The 19367-nt window shown below is 50.7% G+C and overlaps 1 protein-coding gene across 1 annotated transcript in view; it reads right to left on the bottom strand.

The window, feature by feature from the left end:
• Positions 1–239: 239 nt before the first annotated feature.
• RAD51B (RAD51 paralog B) overlaps positions 240–19367 on the bottom strand; it is a 738822-nt gene continuing 719694 nt past the window's right edge. Inside the window, exon 11 of the mRNA XM_086320092.1 lies at positions 240–805. Coding sequence (XP_086176218.1) covers positions 732–805 — 74 coding nt within the window. The 3' untranslated portion in view covers positions 240–731. The remainder of the gene's footprint in view (positions 806–19367) is intronic.

Raw genomic sequence — 19367 nt, forward strand, 5'->3', positions numbered from 1 at the left:
TTTGAAGCACGAGGGTCACTTAGTTCTCTCCTTGCAACAGAGACCTACCTTGGATATTCCAGAAAGACCTGCTTGCTCCTTTCTCCCTTCCCTTGAACACCCCATCCTTACTGCATCATTACCCTCACATATATGGTGGAATAAAGGCCTGGGGGTTCTGCTGTTCCCTTATCAACCATGAAAGCAGGGCCTCCTAAGGCAGGAAGGGGGATTGGTTCTTTTGTTTTTTTAAGGACTTATTTGTTTATTTATGGCTATGCTGGGTCTTCGTTGCCTTCTCTGGTTGTGGTGGGTCGTGGCTACTCTCTAGTTGCCATGCACAGCCTTCTCACTGTGGTGGCTTCTCTTGCTGTGGAGCACAGGCTCTAGAATGCATGGGCTTCAGTTGTTGCAGCACGTGGGCTCTCGAGTGCTGGCTTAATTGTGGCACATGGGCTTAGCTGCTCCAGATGTGTGGGATCCTCCCAGACCAGGGATCAAACCCCTGTCCCCTGCATTGGCAAGTGGATTCTTAACCACTAGACTGCCAGGAAAGCCTGGAGGTTTGGTTCTTTTTTTTTTTTTTTTGGAGGTTTGGTTCTTGAAGAATGAGGAAAGCATCCATTTCCTCACTCCTGGGATAGAAGAGACACGACATCACAGCTGTCCAGAAAGAAGGGCTCGGCCAGGTCCCTCTGGGAAGGAGACCTCCAGAGAACACGGAGGGTGGGCTTTCTCTGACAGTCTGGAGGTCACTTGCCACCTGTATCTTGTCTGGCTCCACACAGTTCTAGTTTTCCAGGCTTCATTCCTCTGGTGGGATCCCCTAGTGACAGGAGAAAAAGGGAAGTGACCAGAGGGCTATGCTGGGTATCTGGCTGGCCAGACAGTCCCACTTCCCCAGGGCTCAGCATTCCCAATCCAATGGCCCTTGGAGATCCCCAAAGATCTTCCTGGGCAGAGCCAGAGCCTCACATGGATGCAGGTACCCAGTGTTCCTCAGCGACAAGGAGAGAGATGCTGTTGCAGACATTTGATTTGGGGGACCCTGGAGAGCAGCAGAAATGAAACAAGCCACCCCCTCTCCCCCACTCACCTCCTCCACCATTCACATACACACAGCGAGGCAAACACTCAGGGAAGGACGGCTTCAGACTAACGGGGCTGTTGATGTTGAATTGATTTTGAACCATCAGCAGGATCTCTGGTTATGACATTACCATAGAGTTGTTTCTGGAGATATGTCTACATTGGAGGGGAATTCTGGAGGGTCATATGAATGGAAAAGCCAAGGAGCCAGCTCCCATCTCCCTCTTCATTGGTGAATATGTGTGACAGGGAAGCAAACGGCAGGGGGCATCCACAGGACCCTGCTGGAAGCATGTGGCTGCCATTCTGCATGCCCAGCTCGGTAGAGCTGCGTGGGGGACCGTCACCCCTCACCCCTGCTTCCAGGGCTTCCTCCTTCCTCCTCTCCCCGCAGCCCTCATGTGCGTGTCAGCCTGTTATTGAAGCCCAAGCTCACCCCTCTGTGGCTGACTTCCCTGAGCAGCCTCCCTTAATCCACTGTGGGGAGGGTGTCACGACTCAGCCTCCAAAACATGAAGAAATAGGAACCAGGGTTTTAACTTGTGTCAATAGGAAGGTGAGAAGAGAATGGCAATGCATGTAATGTATACGGTGACAGGACCACAGTGGAGAGAGGAGGGGAGGCTGGCTGGCTGGCTCTTCTCAAGTGGAGCAGTCACCAAGTAAGGACTTCATGAGGCTGAGCTCAGGCCCCTGTCATTGTCCTTCTGAAAAGGCCCTTCGTGTAAGGGCGTTGAAGATGGGACATCCTGATGACTCCCCCTCCCCCACGGTCAGCAGAAGATGGCTCACGAGAGCAGTCCTTGATGGTTAGCTCAGCTCTAAGCATGTCCTGAGAGGTGAGTCAGTATATCAGACACTCAGGTAGAAAGGCTGCAGGGACCTGGAGGAATTAACGTTGGATGCACTTCTTTGGGCCTTCCCAGGGAGCTCAATGGTAAAGAATCTGCCTGCAATGCGGCAGACCTGGGTTCAGTCCCTGGGTCAGGAAGATCCCCTGGAGGACTGCATGGTAACCCACTCCAGTATTCTTGCCTAGAGAATCCCATGGACAGAGGAGCCTGGCGGGTTACAGTCCATGGGGTTGTGTAGAGTCAGAGACGACTGGAGCAATTGAGCACGCACACACGCACTTCTTAGGCAATGGGCAACCAGGTGAGGCAGCAGGTGGTGTCAACATTCAGCACTCCGCGTAGATCTGTCCACACCCATGGTAGGAGCCCAGAGGAGGAATCCAGCTCTGCACCGCAGTCTTGGGAGGAGATCAAGGGTTCTGAGCCCTAGGGGCCTTCGACACAGACCAGCCTTTGGCGGAGCACCTGCAGTCTCCAGGCTTTCTTTGCTCTGGGAACCAGACTCAAGGCAAGTGACCCCAAGCCCTATAGGGCCAGTGGGTGGGAACACCCTGTAATGGTGGCAAGCCAGGTGGAATTATAGGTGTTGACGTGAAGAGTGGCCAGACTGGTTTCAAGCTTGTCACGTACCCGTGGAAAACTGGCTCCATTTTTTAACAGCTGTCACCTTGGCCCCACCTGAGCCTGGGCAGACCGGCTGGCCAGGCAGTTTGACGAGATACGGGGTCACTGTATTCTTAGCTTTCCCTCCATCAGATGGCAAAACCTTCCCAGACCCACAGAGCCGGACAGACACGCGGCTCTTCATGTCTCACTGGAGGGACAGGCCAGAGCCCGAGGCCAGCACAAGCTTTCAGAATCAGCAGTTGGGAAGACACGCTAATCAGCGGCCCTGGGGTGATCCATGTGGGGACACAGAGGGGATAAATGTGAGGTGCTGGTGGAGGCAGGGAGGGAAGTTTTGAATTGGGGTTCAGTCTGAAGTGAAAATAAATGTCAGCGCAACGTTGACAAATGCACACCGGCAGCACAGATCTGCCTGCCTATGGAGTGTGTGTGGGGGTGGGGGGCGGGGGGGTGGTGTATGGGTGTCACTTGAAAAGCTAAGTAAAAGGGAACACATGAAAAACAAAAAAAATAGTCCTTTCTATCCCTGTAACCATTAGAAAGAAAATGAAGTCCAAATTGCGTTCAGGGCTGCTGGGACAGAGGAAGAGAAGCAAGAATGGAAAAAACAGGCCATAAAGATGCCAGGGCTGCTTAAGCAGAAACATCTGTTGAAGTCATAAGACTCGGGGGCCTGGTCAGGCTTCTAACAAACCCAGGAAGAGGAGAGTCTGTGCTGGATCAGGACGAGCCCCGTCCGCCCCGTGCAGGGCCCCTGGGGCCAGCATACGTGCAGCGGAGATACCTTCTCGAGGGCTCAGCCCCGGCCTGGCTTCCAGCAGGAGAGGAAACAGGAGGAGAGGGAGGGAGAACCATCCCCAGGTTAGGAGGGGCCTGCGACAGTCATGGGGGCAGGGACGTGACAACAGTTTTGAGAGTATATTGATTTCAAGCTTTAAACTCGTTGAGGTTGCCTGGCGAGCCACAAGTCTCAACTTCTGTGTGAAAGAAAGAAATATGACGGTAGGGGAGGGAAGGGTCAGTTGCTGACCTGTACAGGAGCCAGAAGGCTGGCTTTGCTGTTTGCAAATGGAGGCCACTCTCTTATTTGTGATTTTTGCCCGGGGCCAACTGTCTGAGGCCTACCTCTTCCAACAACCCACAGAAAGGGCAGCTAGCATGTACTGACCATATATATCCCTCTCTGGACCATGTTCTTTATCAGTATCACCTCATTTAATCCCTCAGCAATCCCATCATCCCTGGAATGGGTAAAGACTTGTCTGGCATCTTTGGGGCATTTCTTTGACTTAATATTTTCATCTTAGGAGGAAACTGAGGCTTAGAAAGGTTAAATGACTCATCCAGGTCATCAGCCAGCACATTCCAGGGAATACCTGGGGACTGTCCTTCTCTCTTCTCCCTGAAACTAAAGTGAAAAGTAACTTCAGCCAAGCATTACTGGGGAAGCAGTTCTGTGAGCCCAGCATTCAGAAAGACCTTGAGCTCCCTGTAGACCCCATTACATTATCCTGGGAAAGTGGGGGGAAATACTGCTACAGAAACATCAAGATAGGACATAGGGGAGTGGGTCGACCCCCGCAACCATATGGGAATCCTATAGTGTCTCAAGGAAACACAGAGATGATAAAAGAAATGAAACCCAGACTCTGTACTACTTGCTCGTGGGAAATGGTTGAAGTGCTGTTCATAAGGTTCCATTGCCAAAGTCAGAGGCGGTGTCATCTCTTCCTAGAAGCCCCAGCTCTCAGCCTGGCCCTGCCTGGCCACATACTCCAGCTCCTACACCCACAGCATCCATCCCACCACGAGGGCACTCATGTCCTAGTTTCACTTATGGGGAAACTGGAGATGAAAGGCTATGACTATTGGCTTCAGGATTCATGATTGGAGGTCTATAGATCCTCTCTAGAAAATGCAAAAGTGAAATAACAGCAAGAGGTCTGGCTGAATCCCAGCCTCCTGGGTAGCTGGCCTGGGGAAGCCAAGGATATTATTATTGTTCTCCGAGCAAGCAATTCTGTGCTGCTACCATTTACTAGGGGCTTCCCTGGTGGCTCAGTGGTAAAGAACCCGCCTGCCAATGCAGGAGACACAGGTTCGATCCCTGGGTCAGGAAGATCCCCTGGAGAAGGAAATGGCAACCCACTCCAGTATCCTTGCCTGGAAATTCCATGGACAGAGGAGCCTGGAGGGTTACAGTACATAAGGTCACACGTTGAACGTGACTGAGCGACTAAACAGCAAACAACAACGATTTACTAGGGTTGGAGCCTACTGGTGCCAAGCCCCATGTCACGTCAGTCAAACCTTTAGGGTAGACTACAGCATTTCTGCTTTCAAATGAGGAAACTGAAGCTCAGAGAGAGGGCTTCACTTACCTAATGTCACACAGTTACCGACTGGCAGATCTGGACTAGAATCCGTGGGGTCAGAGATAGAAGCACCCCATGTCCCTTCCTGTGCACCAATGTGTCTCAGACTCAAGTGTGCCTTGGATCCGCTGGCCATCTCGTTAAAACATATTTCCTGATTCAGCAGGGGCCTGAGATTCTGCCCCTGTAGCCAGCTACGGCTGATGGCCATGCTGCAGGCCCCTGGATCACATGTGAGGAGCAAGGATCTTCATCCCCCTGCCTTCTTTAATCCATACTTATCTGTGCCCTTGGGGCTGGCATGTCCCGGCCTCTTTGATACAACTTTGCCACCAGAATGCACCCAAAAACCACCCATGTGTCCCAGTTAGCTACGCTTAATTACTGTTAATCATCTCACTCCTCCTTGCTCCTTGGGTGACTGCCGAAAACCTAACATCATCTCCGGGTGAGGAAGACTGGCAGGGTCTGCTTGAGAGAGCCACAGAGGGGATGGCGGCAGGGAGTAGTCGCTCCCCAGGGCCAGGACAAGACTTTGATACGATCCTGTATCTCAGGGGAAATCGACGTGATGATATCTCCCCCGGTTGGTCTCTCCCACGAGCTGACAGGAATTTCCTGCTCAGACTAGCAGAGGAACTCGGGGTTTGCTCCTCCAGGGCCAATCTTGGTGGGAAAAAGAACACAAGCAAGAAGGCAGAAGTGGCTCTTGTCTGAGCCGCATGCCTCGGGTTCCTGGTTCTGCTCCATTTGTAGCCAGGAGGACCTTCTCTGGCTTTTTCGCCCCAGCCTCCAGGGCTGGCTCTGAGTACAGACCTTTCAGGAGGGCTGGGGTGACCTGCATTCCACAGAAAGGAGGGGCTGGGAGAGGCTGGGGCTCAGGTCTGCTCAGGAGCACAAAGACAGGCTAGAAAGACAACCCAGAAATCCCAGACCCTGCAGTCTATCTGCCGACAACTCTCCTTTCAACAGGCGTTACCGAGGGCCACACACAGGTGCTTGGCTGGCACAGGTGTGTAGCAGAGACCAGGGGTCCCTGCCTGTAGCCCCATGGAGCCCACAGCTAGAGGGAGCTGATCTTTAAGTAGAGAAATGGAGTTGCATGGAGAAAATGCCAAGTGTCTGCGATGCTGGGGTTACAGGTTCTGAGTCTACAATTCCTCCCAGGCCATGTTGATCACCCAGCCCAGCTCTCTTCTCTCCAAGGTGAGACGGCCACCTCGTTGGGTAGACTTGCCCACTCTCACACTGACTTGCAAACATGGACCTCTCTTTCTTCCCTGGCCAGCCTCCCTGACACCACCCTTTTAGAACCCACTGGACATCTTGGTGAAAACCAGAGACACACATGGGCTTGTGCTTCCATGGGCATCTGGAACTTATCAGCACAATGACTGGCCAGGTTGTTCCTTGGGAACTCTGCAAACGTTTGCCCTGATCAAGAATAAATGTATGTGCGGAGGGGAAAGGTCAGGTCAGACAGGGAGGAGATGAGAGTTAAGGCTGGGTGTGCAAAGTGGAGGAGGGACTGAAACTGAGGTGCTGCTGCAGCCTGGTTATCCCAAACTCATTACCACCCAGCCTCCAACTGCCCCCCGGGTCAATCATCACCCTTGGAGCAGGAAGATTGAGGCTCTGTCTCTCCACAACAGCCTGAGAGTTGGACTTCAATCTCCCCCATAATTCTCTTCTCTTTTCCAGCCTAGGAGGTGCAGGCTGAGGGGAGGGGGTTTGGAGGAAGGCTGATCGCAGCAGATTCACTATTCAAGGAAAGGCGTCATGCGCTGAGGACGCTTTGCAGGGAGTGAGGGGATCTGCCGCGGATGGGCCGTTGTCTTGGAGACGCTAATGAAAAGCAGGCCTCGGAGAGGTCCCAGAACCCCCGTGGGCTGAGTTATCTCCCCCTTCTGCTGCTCCCCTCGCCTCCCCACCACCAGCCTCAGATCAAACTCTCCGAATATTTATAAAACCTCTACCAGAAAACAGAGAAAGCTAGCCACCCAGCCAGGCGTCTGCCCACGGCCTTCCGGAGCTGCTTGGGTGTCACTCTCTGACGACGTGGCTCATTATTCTATCTTTCTTCCTTGCAGTGAGCAGGGCAGCTAGAGCAGAAGGGAGAAAAGAAAAATGCTTGTTTTGCCCTATTCCGGCTGGTTTTGAATGGGGTGATTGGCTTGGAGTTTAGGGGCCTTATTTTGGGCAGGTCATCCTTGCCCCGCCACTCCCGGATCTTCTGCCCCTAGTCTGTTCTCCCCTTGCTCCCCGCCCTCTGTGAAAGCTGGGCCCCTCCACTCAGGCCCTCCTTGGCTGTGTACTAAGTGCCCGTCCTGGCTGTGGCCCGCCAGCCTCTTGCCTTCTCGTCTCTCCCTGTGAAAGACAGAGGAGAGGCTTGCTAAGATGCGCTCTGGTCTTCCAAAATGAAAATGTAAGGGATTATGGGGATTGGCAGCAGGAGAAGCTGGCCTTCTGCCATGGTGGAGTAGGAATTGGGCTTATTCTTTTTGAATTAAAGGGGATACAGCAGGAAATCAGAGCTGGTCTGAGAAAATCCAAGGGACCTCTGGTAATCACATTTTTTTTTTTTTTTTGGCTGGGTGGTTATTAAAATGGATAGCAAGGAACTTGAAATACATGGGGTCTACTGGTGGGCTGCAGGTCTGGGCTCTGTCCTGCTGGTAAAGGGGAGGCACCATGTGCCCAACTGATCAGTACATCATGTGATTGCCCTGCATGACAGCCCCAGCTTGTGGGTGACACAAAATTCCATGTAGAGGGGCAGCAAGGGGATGTGGGGAAGTCCTGCATTAGGTTAAGAGAGCTGACTGTAGTTTTAGTGTCATTTCAAGAGTTTCAGCCTGGGTAAGTTACAGAACCTGTTTTTCTTGATTTCCTCATCTTCAAAAAGCGAGGGTTGGATGAGATGGTCTTTAGGGTCTCTTCTAGTCCTGTTAGTTAGTCCATAGTAACATCGAATGGTATAAAGTGCTACATGAATATAATTCACGGGCCAAATGTGGGGTCCAGGTGGTAAACCATGCAGGTGAGAAATCAGGAGGATTAATGGAAGTATTGGGAAGCTTTCATAGAGGTGAAATTTAAAGTGTACCTTGAAGAATGAAAGGGATTTGGACAGGAGAAAGTTGATGAGCTGGGGGCAGATGAGCAGTTGTTGGGAGCAGGGGAGGAGGTGAGCTGGCTGGAGTCAAAGTAGATGTTGAGAAACACTAGAAGGTAAGGCTTGATGAAGATGGGCAGTCCAGGCAGTGGGGAGCAGCGAGAGTGCAGGAGAGGAGAGTGGAGGCTTGCTCTCAGCAGTGTGGCAGCTCCTGCTTCTCTTGTCGGTGAACCTACTCTGAGTGATGCCACCCACACCCCAGCAGTGGGAGGCGAGAGACATCAGGGTCCGTGATTGGAGGTGAGGGCCCTCAACCATCGGCTCACGCGGCCCCAAGGAGGCTTGAGTTCTGGCTGAGGGATCTGACTCTTCAGAGACACTTCCTTTTGTCACCTTTCTGCCAAGGAGGCCAGCCAAGTGGCACAGGCTGGTGAGGATTAGAGTCAGGGAGTGAGAGAAGAGAAAAACAAGTTCCCTACTGTGTCAGGAGCGTGAGACGGTGACACCTGAATGACCCCGAGGCACGAGGTGTCGGACAGATGCCCAGTCTGGGACAGGGAGATGCCTGAGCGCACTGAGGACTCTTCTAGGAAATCTGGAGGCTCTTCCTCATTGACTACCTTCCCCCTCAGTGGGCACCCCTATCCAGGGACAAGAGTGGCCCTTGCTGTGGCCCACAAGTTAGGGGTCTTCTTGCTCTCCTCCAGCCACAGTCCAGCAGCCATGAGCCAGGAGTCCATGTGGGTAAAGGGACACTTCCCCCCAAACCCACACATGCTCTGCTCCAGACCTAGCTTCAAGTACTCAGACCCTGGAGTTTCCTGCTCAATTCCCTGAGCTTAATCCCAAGGTCAGTGCAGATCTCTAACCTATGCCTGACTTGCCAACAAGAGTAGACTGTGCTACGGTATGCATACCTATGACCCTCAGCGGTGACCAAGTGGTGGGCTTTGGGTTGTGTGTGTGTGTGTGTGGACCTGGAGCTTGAACATGTGAGCTGAGTGTACAAACATGTGTACTCAAGACCCTACCAGACGGAGCCAAGCTATGAAGCCAGCCCTCTGCTTAGGCCACCATAATACAGTAGGGAACTCCAAGGAGTCCACAAATTCTAAATTCAAACTTGGCCTTCAGGATGTCATGAAGGTGTATTTGTCAAGGGTAAGAGGAGAGAACATGATATTTAATAGTTTGTTAGCTTGATTTGTACTTTCCTATATTTAGACGTGTGGGAGCAGGCCTCTGTTGTATTCATGGCTGGATTCCAAATGTTAGAGGATGAGTCTAAGTTTCCTACCAATTTTACAGTCCTTCCTTCAACTTGCAAGGCTATTAAGGATCACCTAGTCTCAGATGAGCTCATCCCCTCCTGGCAGACCTGCAGGTACCCTAGGCAAGCTTATGGGCAAACCCAATGGAGGCCAGGCCTCGGTGAATCACCCCTCTCCCTGCAGTCAGTCTCAGAAGGCACAGCGACACGGAGTCCAGGCCCGCAGAGAGTCTACCAGGTATGTCACTCTGGCCTTGACCACGTATTGATCGTAGGGATCCTGTGTGAGAATGCAGGGTCTGCCTTACTGGGAGGCAAACTCGGCCCCTGAGTAATTTTGAGGGAACCTGGAGGATCTCCTTAGCTTCCCCCATGTTCTGTGTCTCCACCAGTGAGGCCTGAAATTTCTATATAAGCACCAAGGCCTCTCAGTCCCTTCTGTCTCTTACTCTGTGCCTTTGCACAGATCGTCTGTTATACTCTGAATGTCCTTCTTCCACCCCATCCTAAAGACAGACTGTTCAATACAGAATTGCCTGTGAACCCAGTCAGAAGACATCCATCCCTTCTCCTCCAAAAAACCACACTGTCATTGCAATTACTATTGGAAAAGTAGTTAATGCCCATGGAAAGGATTACATATCCTCCAGCAGGGTAGAAAGTCAAACGCAGAGGCTCCCTCACCTTACTGAGGCTCAGATGCCTGTCTGCAGAGATGACCATGGAAACATGGTGGTTGTGTCCCATGCAGAACTTTCTGTGTGTGTCTAAGGCTAGACTCTCTTAGCATTCCCATCTGTTACTGGAGAGCTCCAAGGGAAGGGGATCAGAGATGAGAGCACAATCATGCCTAGAAAGAACCTTGGAGAAATGGATCTGGTTAGAAGAGTCCGAAGGAGGTAAAGGACCTTGAGAAGAAAGCAGAGATATCAGCGGCGGAGAAGCACAGTCACAGGGCAAGCAACATGGACGCCACGAGAGGAGATAGTGGGAGGCGCATGTCAGGGGCAGCGAGGGGCTCGAGAAGGCGAGAACCAAGAATATAATCAGCAAGCGTGATCGAGGTGGCCCTTTGGGAGAAGCAGGGATAGAAAACAAGCCCAAGTGTTTAACAGCGCCTTCTCCGGGCTGGTCACTGTGCTTCCTGAGTATTAAGTCATTTCATCCTGACTTGAGTCCCCATTTGCTGATGGAAACAGATGGGCAGAGTGCTAAGTATTCCAAGGTCACACAGCTAGGACAAGGCAGGGATGGGGATTTGAGCCTGGGAGACCAACGTGTGCTGGTTACTACCCTCCAGTCAGACCACAGTGGGTCTATGAGCAGGACATGAGGGTGGGGGATAGAGCGGTGGGGCCTCTGCCATGTCTGGAACTTTCCACAAGGTGTCCATGTCCACCACCTTCCAGAACATTGAGGGGGCTGAGGATGGAGAGACGATGAATTTAAAGGGGGAAATGAGAGGGTCCCAGAGCTCAGGCCCTGTTTTGTCCTGGGATAGGGGGAGCCAGCTGAGGCCTCAGGGAGGGCAGGGCTCGCAGCTGCTCTGCAGGAAATCAGTGCCTCCCAGGTGGTACCTTCCGGAAACCCCTTCAAAGCTCCACGCTGGCCCTACTGGGCCCTTTCCCTCTCTCCTGCTTCTGCTCCCTGTGGCCACCCCTCCCTGGCCACCTCCTCCTCCCGGGTATATTATCTGAACAAGGCACTTCACAGATCCCGGTGCCCTTGACTTTGGGGAGCACAATGCCATGAGCAGTTTCTTCTTCGCATTTTCTTTTTTCATTTCTTTCATGCATCCATGTATAAATTGAGATCATGTTGATTTATAACATTATATAAGTCAGGTGTGTACAACAAGCATTTTCTTTCCTCTCTCCCCTGATGGATGGCCAGCCAGCTCCATTGGAAGGGATGCATGTGGGGAACAGAAACTGGGGTCAAGAGTTGTGTCCCATGCTGCAGGCCCAGATCTATCCAGGCTGACTGGGGTGTGGCTGGTATGTTTAGAAACCATGCAGATAGGGTTGTCAGATAAAATAGAGAACACCAAATGCAACTGGGGTTTCAGAAAACAAGGAAATGATTTTTCAGCGTACGTATACGCCCAATACTTTACGGAACATGCTTTTAAACTAAAAAGTCATTCACTATTTACCTGAAATTCAAATTTTAATGGGCCTTCTCTATTTTCATTGGCCAAATCTGGCAATGCTACCCTGAAACAGAAACCCCCCGCTTGGCTCCCGGGACTCAGTTAAAGAGAAGCTCAGGCAGGTGTCGAGCCTTTGATGTAGTGGACCTGCTTATGGCCTTGTGCTCCTTGGATAAGAGAAATCTCTGAGTTATCTTGTTTTGTTGTCTGAGAAGCTTAAGTGCCAAGTTAAGAGGTCCCTCCTCTGGCCCACTCTGGCAGGGGGCCTATGTCTCCATAGGCGGTAGCCAGAGTGAGGCAGAGGGGTAGCTTGGCACTTTGGAAGCAGCTAGACAAAGATCTTGAAGCAGATTAGGGGCTGCTTCCTTGCAGGAGAGGCTCTGAAGGATCTGCCTTAAGATCCTTGTGTTTTTGCGGCAAGTGAGGAAGCGAGGCCAGGTGTACGAAGGGCAAGTGGGGGCGGTCCCGCTGGAGAGAAGCTAAGTCTGCAACCCAGATCACTGACTATCCCAGTACTTCCCAAGAGTTAGGTCTGGGGTAGGGTGACACATAAATGTATTAGTTATTCCTCCAGCGCACTCTCCTCTCCTCCTGTCTCTGATCACCCTTTGATCCGTCATGTGTTGGAAGCTACGTGCGTTGGGTACAGTGTCTAAATCCAGACTATTTTCTCTGAACACCTTTCTGGATTTTGGTCCTGTGACCTACTCCTTCCATCCTGACCTTGGCAGTTCATCATCCATGACTTTTCCCTATAATTTGATATAATCTTCAGGGAGAGAGGTTATCAAAAGACATTCAAAACCTGGGGCTCAGATGTGATGGTTTGTTTTTAGCTAATTGTGTATCAGGTCATGTAGGAGTGGGGCTGGCACATTCTGAAACCCCCATGAAGGCTGCCATGTCACACTCTCTCTGAGGGCACACTGCTTTGTTCATTTTTGCTTTCTCGGCTTTCACTTCCATTAGCGACGAGTTTCAACAGCTGTGGCAGCATTCTGCTGCAAGGGCAGCAGTGTGTCCGACTACGTGCTGATGACACACCCCACCCCACAGCATCAGGAGGCTCAGTGAGCTTGTTAGGAGTTTGCCTGATGAGAATGACCCACTGGACCAGCTTGAAATCCCACAAAGCAAAACAAATTCCACACCCAACATTCCCTCAGCTTTGATCCTACCCCTGAGGACAAATCATTCATTCATTCACTTATTAAATACTTAATGGAGCACTCACTACATGGATGTCTTCCCTGGGGGCTCAGACAGTAAAGCATCTGTCTACAATGCAGGAGAACTGAGTTCGATCCCTGGGCTGGGAAGAGCTACTGGAGAAAGAAATGGCAATCCATTCCAGTACTATTGCCTGGAAAAACCCATGGACAGAGGAGCCTGGTAGGCTACAGTCCATGGGGTTGCAAAGAGTTGGACACGACTGAGCGACTTCACTTCAATTTGCTCCACTTCACTTCACTACATGGAAGGCATTATTCAAAGTGTTGGGGATATAGGTTTGGAGAAAATAGACAAAGTCCGTATTTGTGTGTGTGCATGTGTTGAGGGGGAGATGACTAATAAACAAACACCATCTATCTGGTGACAGTAGTGTTAGAGAGAAAAATAAAGCAGTGAGGGGTGACAAGGCTGCTCTTCTCTGGAGGGAGGTGACAAACCCTTTTCTGATAAGCTGATAATTTGGAAACCTGAAATGAGGAGCTAGCTACAAAGATCTAGGGGATAAAGCATTCCAGACGGAGGGATCAGCAAGGAGAGGGGCCTGAGGTGGAATCAAGCCCATCACGCAGGAGGAAGGACACAGAGGCCAGTGTGCAGGGCAGAGAATGAAGGCAAGAAGAGGCAGGGGAGGAGTAGAGCAGGCCATCAGGCAGGCCCTGCAGGCCACCATAAGCACACTGGCCTTTACTCTCAGTGAGGCTGCAAGGCCCGGAACACTTTGAGCAGAGATGTGACATGATCGGTTTGTGTTTTAAAAACAATCGTTCTGGCTGTGGTGATGAGAATAGTTTGAAGGGAGGCATGGGAGGCTGGAAGCAGAGACCAGCTGGAGGCTTTTGCAATAATCTAGGCAAGAGATGATGGTCACTTTGACCAGCAAAGGAGCAATCGAGGTGATAAGAGATGGTTGGATTCTGGGTTTATTTAGAAGGAATTGCGAGCAGGATTTGCCAGTGACTGAGATGCAGGGTGTAATATTCCCAGAGGAGGCAAGGAGGACTCTAAAACTTCTGGCCTGAAAAACTGGAAGGATGGAGTTACCTTTCATAGATATGAGGAGACTGAGGGCAGAGCATGTTGTGAGGATGATGAGAACTGGGAGTTTGATTGTGGATACATTCATCTGAACATGCCCCAGAGCTGTATCCCAGTGGAGATATCAAGTAGGCAGTTAGAGATGCAATTCTGGAATCTAGGGGAGAGGTCCAGGCCAGAGACTCAGTTTGGGACCTGTTGGCAGATGGATGTCACTATGAGATAGCACGAGATCATGTAGGGAGTAAATGAAGACGGAAAAGAGAAGGGGTCTGAGGGTGGAGCCCTGAGGTCCTTCTCTGCGCTACTGAAGAGCCACGCTCAGAATTTGGTGGCAAGTCAGGTTACCCGCAGCAAAGGCTGGTTCTTTTTGGGTACAGATTTCCTAAATCAAGAACATCCTTGGGAGTGAGTGATGGCTGCAAATGGATTGCACACGTATTCTACTGCACCTAGAGATGGGAAGATCTTGGGGTCCCAGTGAGACTTAAGGTGTATACAATGGGAGACCTTTTGAAGGCATGAAAGCCAGGCTACACAAGTAGATTGTGGGTGATGATGATCGTGTGCTGATGACAGGCTCTGGGGCCTCATGAACCTGAGGTGTCGGCAAGCAATGTGTAGTGAAGTAGATCCCAAGAAGCTGGCTATGCTTGGGTGGGTGGGTGCTGTAGGGCGGGGTCCAGGCAGATTGGAAGAGAGAAGGCAGAGAGGAACCTTTCTGTGTGGTGGTTCAGGGAGTGGCCTCTGCAGTCAGGCTGACCCAAGGTCACCCCCAACAAGTTACTGAGCTGAGCTATCACCAAGGGGCTTAGTTAGCACTGAGCCTGCAAGTGACAATCAGTAAATGGCAACTGTTGGGATTGTAATGATCATTCATGATCTTAGGCTACTCTGTCTACATCCAGGTCTATTCAGATAAAGATTCGGGGAAAGATTTCAGAAAAAGCAAGGACAACACGTGGTCCCTTTAAGATGCCAGTCCAGTTCCAAATTCCAAATGGCTGTACTGAAGGTATAAGAAGGAGGAGATGTATTTTTATGAAGTTGGGAGTAGCTCCCTCACTGAGAGAAGTGCACCTTGGGAGAACGTGACTCTTGGCAGGGACACATTTTTGTCTCCAAATGAGAAGAAAAAGAGAAAGGCAAGGAGATGGACCAAAGGACAGAGCCAGGGAGGTGGGCGTGTGGGCTGAGCTGGTCCCTGTGTCAGCAAAGAGGCTGACCTCCACCACAGGGCACCAGGGAAGGGCTGCACTCCAGGACCAGCCTTATCCCTTCATTTTGAGACAAAACCTAGGCCTCAGCAGGGAAGCAACATGGCAGGGTGAATGGCCTGAAGGCAGAAGGGCTCAGACCAGGTCCAGGTAGGTGGAAGCTGCAATGTGGGATCTGGGCAGAGGTAGGAGGAAGGGGTGAAGAGAGAAGTAGGAGGAAGGGGTGAAGAGAGAAGTAGGAACCCTGGCTCGTGGCCTGGGATTTAGAACCTCATGGCAATCACCAGCCTGAGACTCAAATTTGTTATTCTTTTTAAGTAAAAATCAGTGGAACAATGAGTAAAATCACCAGAATAATAACTTTACATTTCACTGTGGAATCATCTAGAGTAGAGGTGACAGGATTCATCCTTAGTTAATCCTTTTTGGGACTTCATTTTCAAAATGATTAAAGTCACAGACAAGGGCATGATAAGGTCTTGGGATGAGGAGGAACCAGGAGCTTTGCTTTAGTTATCCTGCAAAGGGGAGGGCAGTTCCTTGGGTTCCTGTGACCCTGGCCATGCAGAGCTAGCATTTCCCCCATCTCCTGGCCCATGGGTCTCCTCTGGAGCCATGGTCATCATGGAGATCAGTTTGGTTCTCTGGCTTTTAGGTTAAAGGTCAAGGCCTGAAAAGACTTGGACCCAAACTGGAAATTTTGCTTCCCTCTCCATGACTTCCAGCCAGTTCTGAAGCCCTTTCTGTTTGCACATATCTTGCAGAGGGCGTTGGTCTCTCCTGCTCTGACATAGGCTCTGGCCTCCTAAGCTTGCTTTCCAGGGAATCTCAGCAAACCACAAAGAGAATGGCCCTGTTTATTTCTCCTTCATCCAGGCTTGTTTCTAAATAAGATAAAATTAACTGTCTTCTCTTGCTCTTGAAATATCTGCATGCTGGGATCTGCTGTACTGAGGCCGTGGTGAGTTCAGAAAAGAGCACAGTAAAGAACAATGATTCTGAATGAAGAGGCAGAGATCAAGCTCAGGCCCATCTCTGACCCCTCGCTGACCTCACATCATGCTCCTGCCCTGAATCAAAGTCCAAACCAGATCTTGCCTCCAACACAGCTCAATCCAACAATAGAGTTCAGAGGAGCAATAGTGACCTACTTGTTAAGAGGCGAAGATATCTCCCACACTAGAAGCTCCCAAGTACCAAGGCCTGGATCATTCCCTGAGAATGTTTCCCTGCATCCCTCAGGGCTAGTCATGCCCACAGCTTTAGTGTCTGTGTCCCTAAAGTAAGACTCATTCCTCATCACCCGGCAGCATGAGAAGGATGCCAAAGAGACTTGCCTTTGAACAAGGATGTTATGTTTATGCATCCTCAGCCTTCCTGCAAAGGTCTTAACATCTCATTCTCCAAAACCTGGTGACCCACAAAGGATGAAACTGGCTGCCTGTTGGGCGAATAGGCCAGGCACAGGGGTGGCTGCTGGCTCCTATAGCTTTCTAGAATGAGCAGGGCAGAGGGCCCCGGCAGTTACTGAGCCTTCCTTTTTGGGATAGTCCCAGCTCAGCAAAGGTGTACAAAGGGAAGTAAGGAGGGGGTTATAGGGAAAGAGACAGAATCTGCGTTTCTGTGGTCTGAAATCTGTGAGGCTGGGGGTTGATCCAGTGATCAATTTCAACTTACCAAGTGGGGTCCAAGACACAAAGAAACATCCCCTGAGCTCATTTCACTCCAGATCAGCTGGACCCCAAACTTTTGTGGATTCTCAGCCTGGAGTCTGGCTGAGTCCCCAATCCCCCCACACCTAGCAGCCTGAGACGAAAAATCCCTCGCTAAATTGGCAGGCTTTCACCTCTCTCTGTGGAGCTCTGGAACAGACTAATGAGGTTACCACAGGTGCAGCCTTGCCATTAGCCATAAGAAAATAAAAGACTACTCTCTGTTGGAGAACGGTGATGGGGGATTCAAGCCCAGAACCTGTTCCTATGGGGCTCTCAAACCACGGGGCCATTTCAGTAACACATTCCTATTTCCCAGCCCAGGATCCATTGACCAGGCGGGCTCTCATTAGGACGGTTCTGGTGGATTCAACATAGCGGCCCCAGTGCCCCAGACACACTCAAGCAACCCTCAGGGTGCCACCTACATGGGCTGCAGAAGTCCTAGGTGGAGCCATCCTTAGAAAGAGATTAACAGTGATTTCTCAGGTTTATGATTTTAAATAAAGGTCTTCAGGGGAGTCCTGGGGCTTCACTCGTTCATCCATGAGCACATGCTGGAGCTTTGTTTCCAGTGGGAGAAACAGATAATAAGCAACAGGTACATATCTCATGTGTTATTTGGTGACAATCTTATGGAGAAAATAAGCTAGGGAATGGGGTTAGGGAGTCTTTGGGTAAGGGTGCCACAAATACAGGTTTTGTTTTGCTTTTTTCTTTATGTAGACTGTTCCCTTGAGAAGAGAATGAGCCAAGATATGGGGATTGGGGAGAGCAACCAGGGAGAAAGACTAGCATGTTCAAGGCAGGAGAAAGAGCAAGGAGCCCAGTGTGGCTGGAAAGGAAGAGAGAGGGCTGGGGAGATGGCAGGAGGTGCCAGCAGAGAAGGAGCAGGGCTCGATCATGTGGGCCTAGGGGCCCCTGTGAGCCCCTGGCTTTTCTTGAGTCAGATGAGAGCCACTGGAGGGTTCTGAAAACAGGGGGCACACAACCTCATATACATGGATCACTCCGGCTGTTGGGCTTGGATGGTAAGCAGAGTAAAGTGAAAAGAGGGCGCCTACAGCAGTGATCCTGGTGAAGGATGACGGGCCTCCACAGCCTGGGTTTGAATCCTGACTCCATCTCATATGAGCTCCATTACTTTGTGGTTTGTTGCTATGTCATGTCTGACTCTTGCAACCCCATGGACTATATCCCACCAGACTCCTTTGTCCTTGGGATTTCCCAGGCAAGAATACTGGAGTGGGTTGCCATTTCCTTCTCCAGGGGACCTTCCCGACCCAGGGATTGAATCCAGCTCTCCTGCATTTGGATTTCTTTTTACTGACTGAGCCACCAGGGAAACCCTCCTTTACTTTGGGTAAGCTATTTAATCGCTCTCTGCTTCTGCCTCCTCATGGGTGAAATGGACCAGCGCCCATTCTTCATAGGGCTCTTTCTAGGGTGGTTGCAAGCATTAAATGAGGTAATACATGCACAGTGCCTGGCACACAGGAAGTGTTCCAACATCAGCCGTTATTACGCTGCTGCTGCTGCTGTTTGTGGGACACAGGCAGTTTAGAGATGGGAGATCAATATCTTCAGGGGCAAAGGATATCTACACTTGACTTCAAGGGTTTTGATGGACTTCCTAAAGAGCAAGCTTCAGCTTCTAACAAGGTGGGAAGCAGAGCAGCTGCTGACCTAGTCCAGCCTGCAAGCTGTGAAGTCCTCAAGGCTGCTGGGCAGGGTTCATGAAGCAGGGCTGGGGCTGAAGCGTAGGAGACAGACCAAAACCCACTGTGGAATTGAGAGGCTCGGGGGACTGTGAGACACTTAGAAAAATCCACTAGTGTATTTGGATTAGAGACACTATCTCCAAAGGTTGACCAGACATTTTAGAATGGGTTACAAGCATTTCTGCTTCTAAGCCAGAGGACACAGGACAGAAACCAAGAACTTGAGGCTAAATTTTTGCATGGAAAACGACCCAGCTATGCACCAGGGTCTGAGGGGGTGTATGGACTAACAGACTTCTCCAGAACCATATGCTGTCTTATTCTTGGGATTGTGGTTTATCAAATCATTCTGATAGGCAGTTGGATGACATTGATATTCTCTAACCATGTCTGCCTCCCTTCTTCCCCTTAGGGGCCTCTCATGCTTGTTTTTCCCTTCTTCTTATAAATGGGATTATCCAGTTCTTGAGTGAGTGTGGAGGGCAGGGGTTTGTCTCAGAAAACAGCCAGCCAACAACCAAACAACCAGTAACTGACTAATAACCAACCAACCAACCAATGGCAGAATAATGGGCCCTCAAGGATGCCCATGTCCTAATTTTTGGAACCTATGAACATATTACTTTCCAAGGAAAAGGGGGCTTAGGGTTATTAATTGACTAGCCTTAAAACAGGCGTATTGTCCTAGATCATCCAGATGGGCCCAATGTAATCATGTGCCTGCATGCTAAGTTGCTTTGTTATGTCCGACTCTTTGTGACCCTATGGACTGTAGCCTGCCAGTCTCCTCTGTCCATGAGATTCTCCCCGAAAGAATACTGGAGTGGGTCACCATGCCTTCTCCAGGGGATGTTCCAGATCCAAGGATCGAACCTGTGATTCCTGCGTCTCTTGCATTGCAAGTGGATTCTTTACCGCTGGGCCACTAGAGAAGCCCAATGTAACCACAGGGTCCCTAAAAATGGAAGGGAGGCAGAAGGGGAGGACA

This window comes from Bos grunniens, chromosome 10 (assembly GCF_055505025.1).
Source record: "Bos grunniens cultivar Pamir isolate PY7600 chromosome 10, Bosgru_T2T1.0, whole genome shotgun sequence".
Taxonomy (NCBI): domain Eukaryota; kingdom Metazoa; phylum Chordata; class Mammalia; order Artiodactyla; family Bovidae; genus Bos; species Bos grunniens.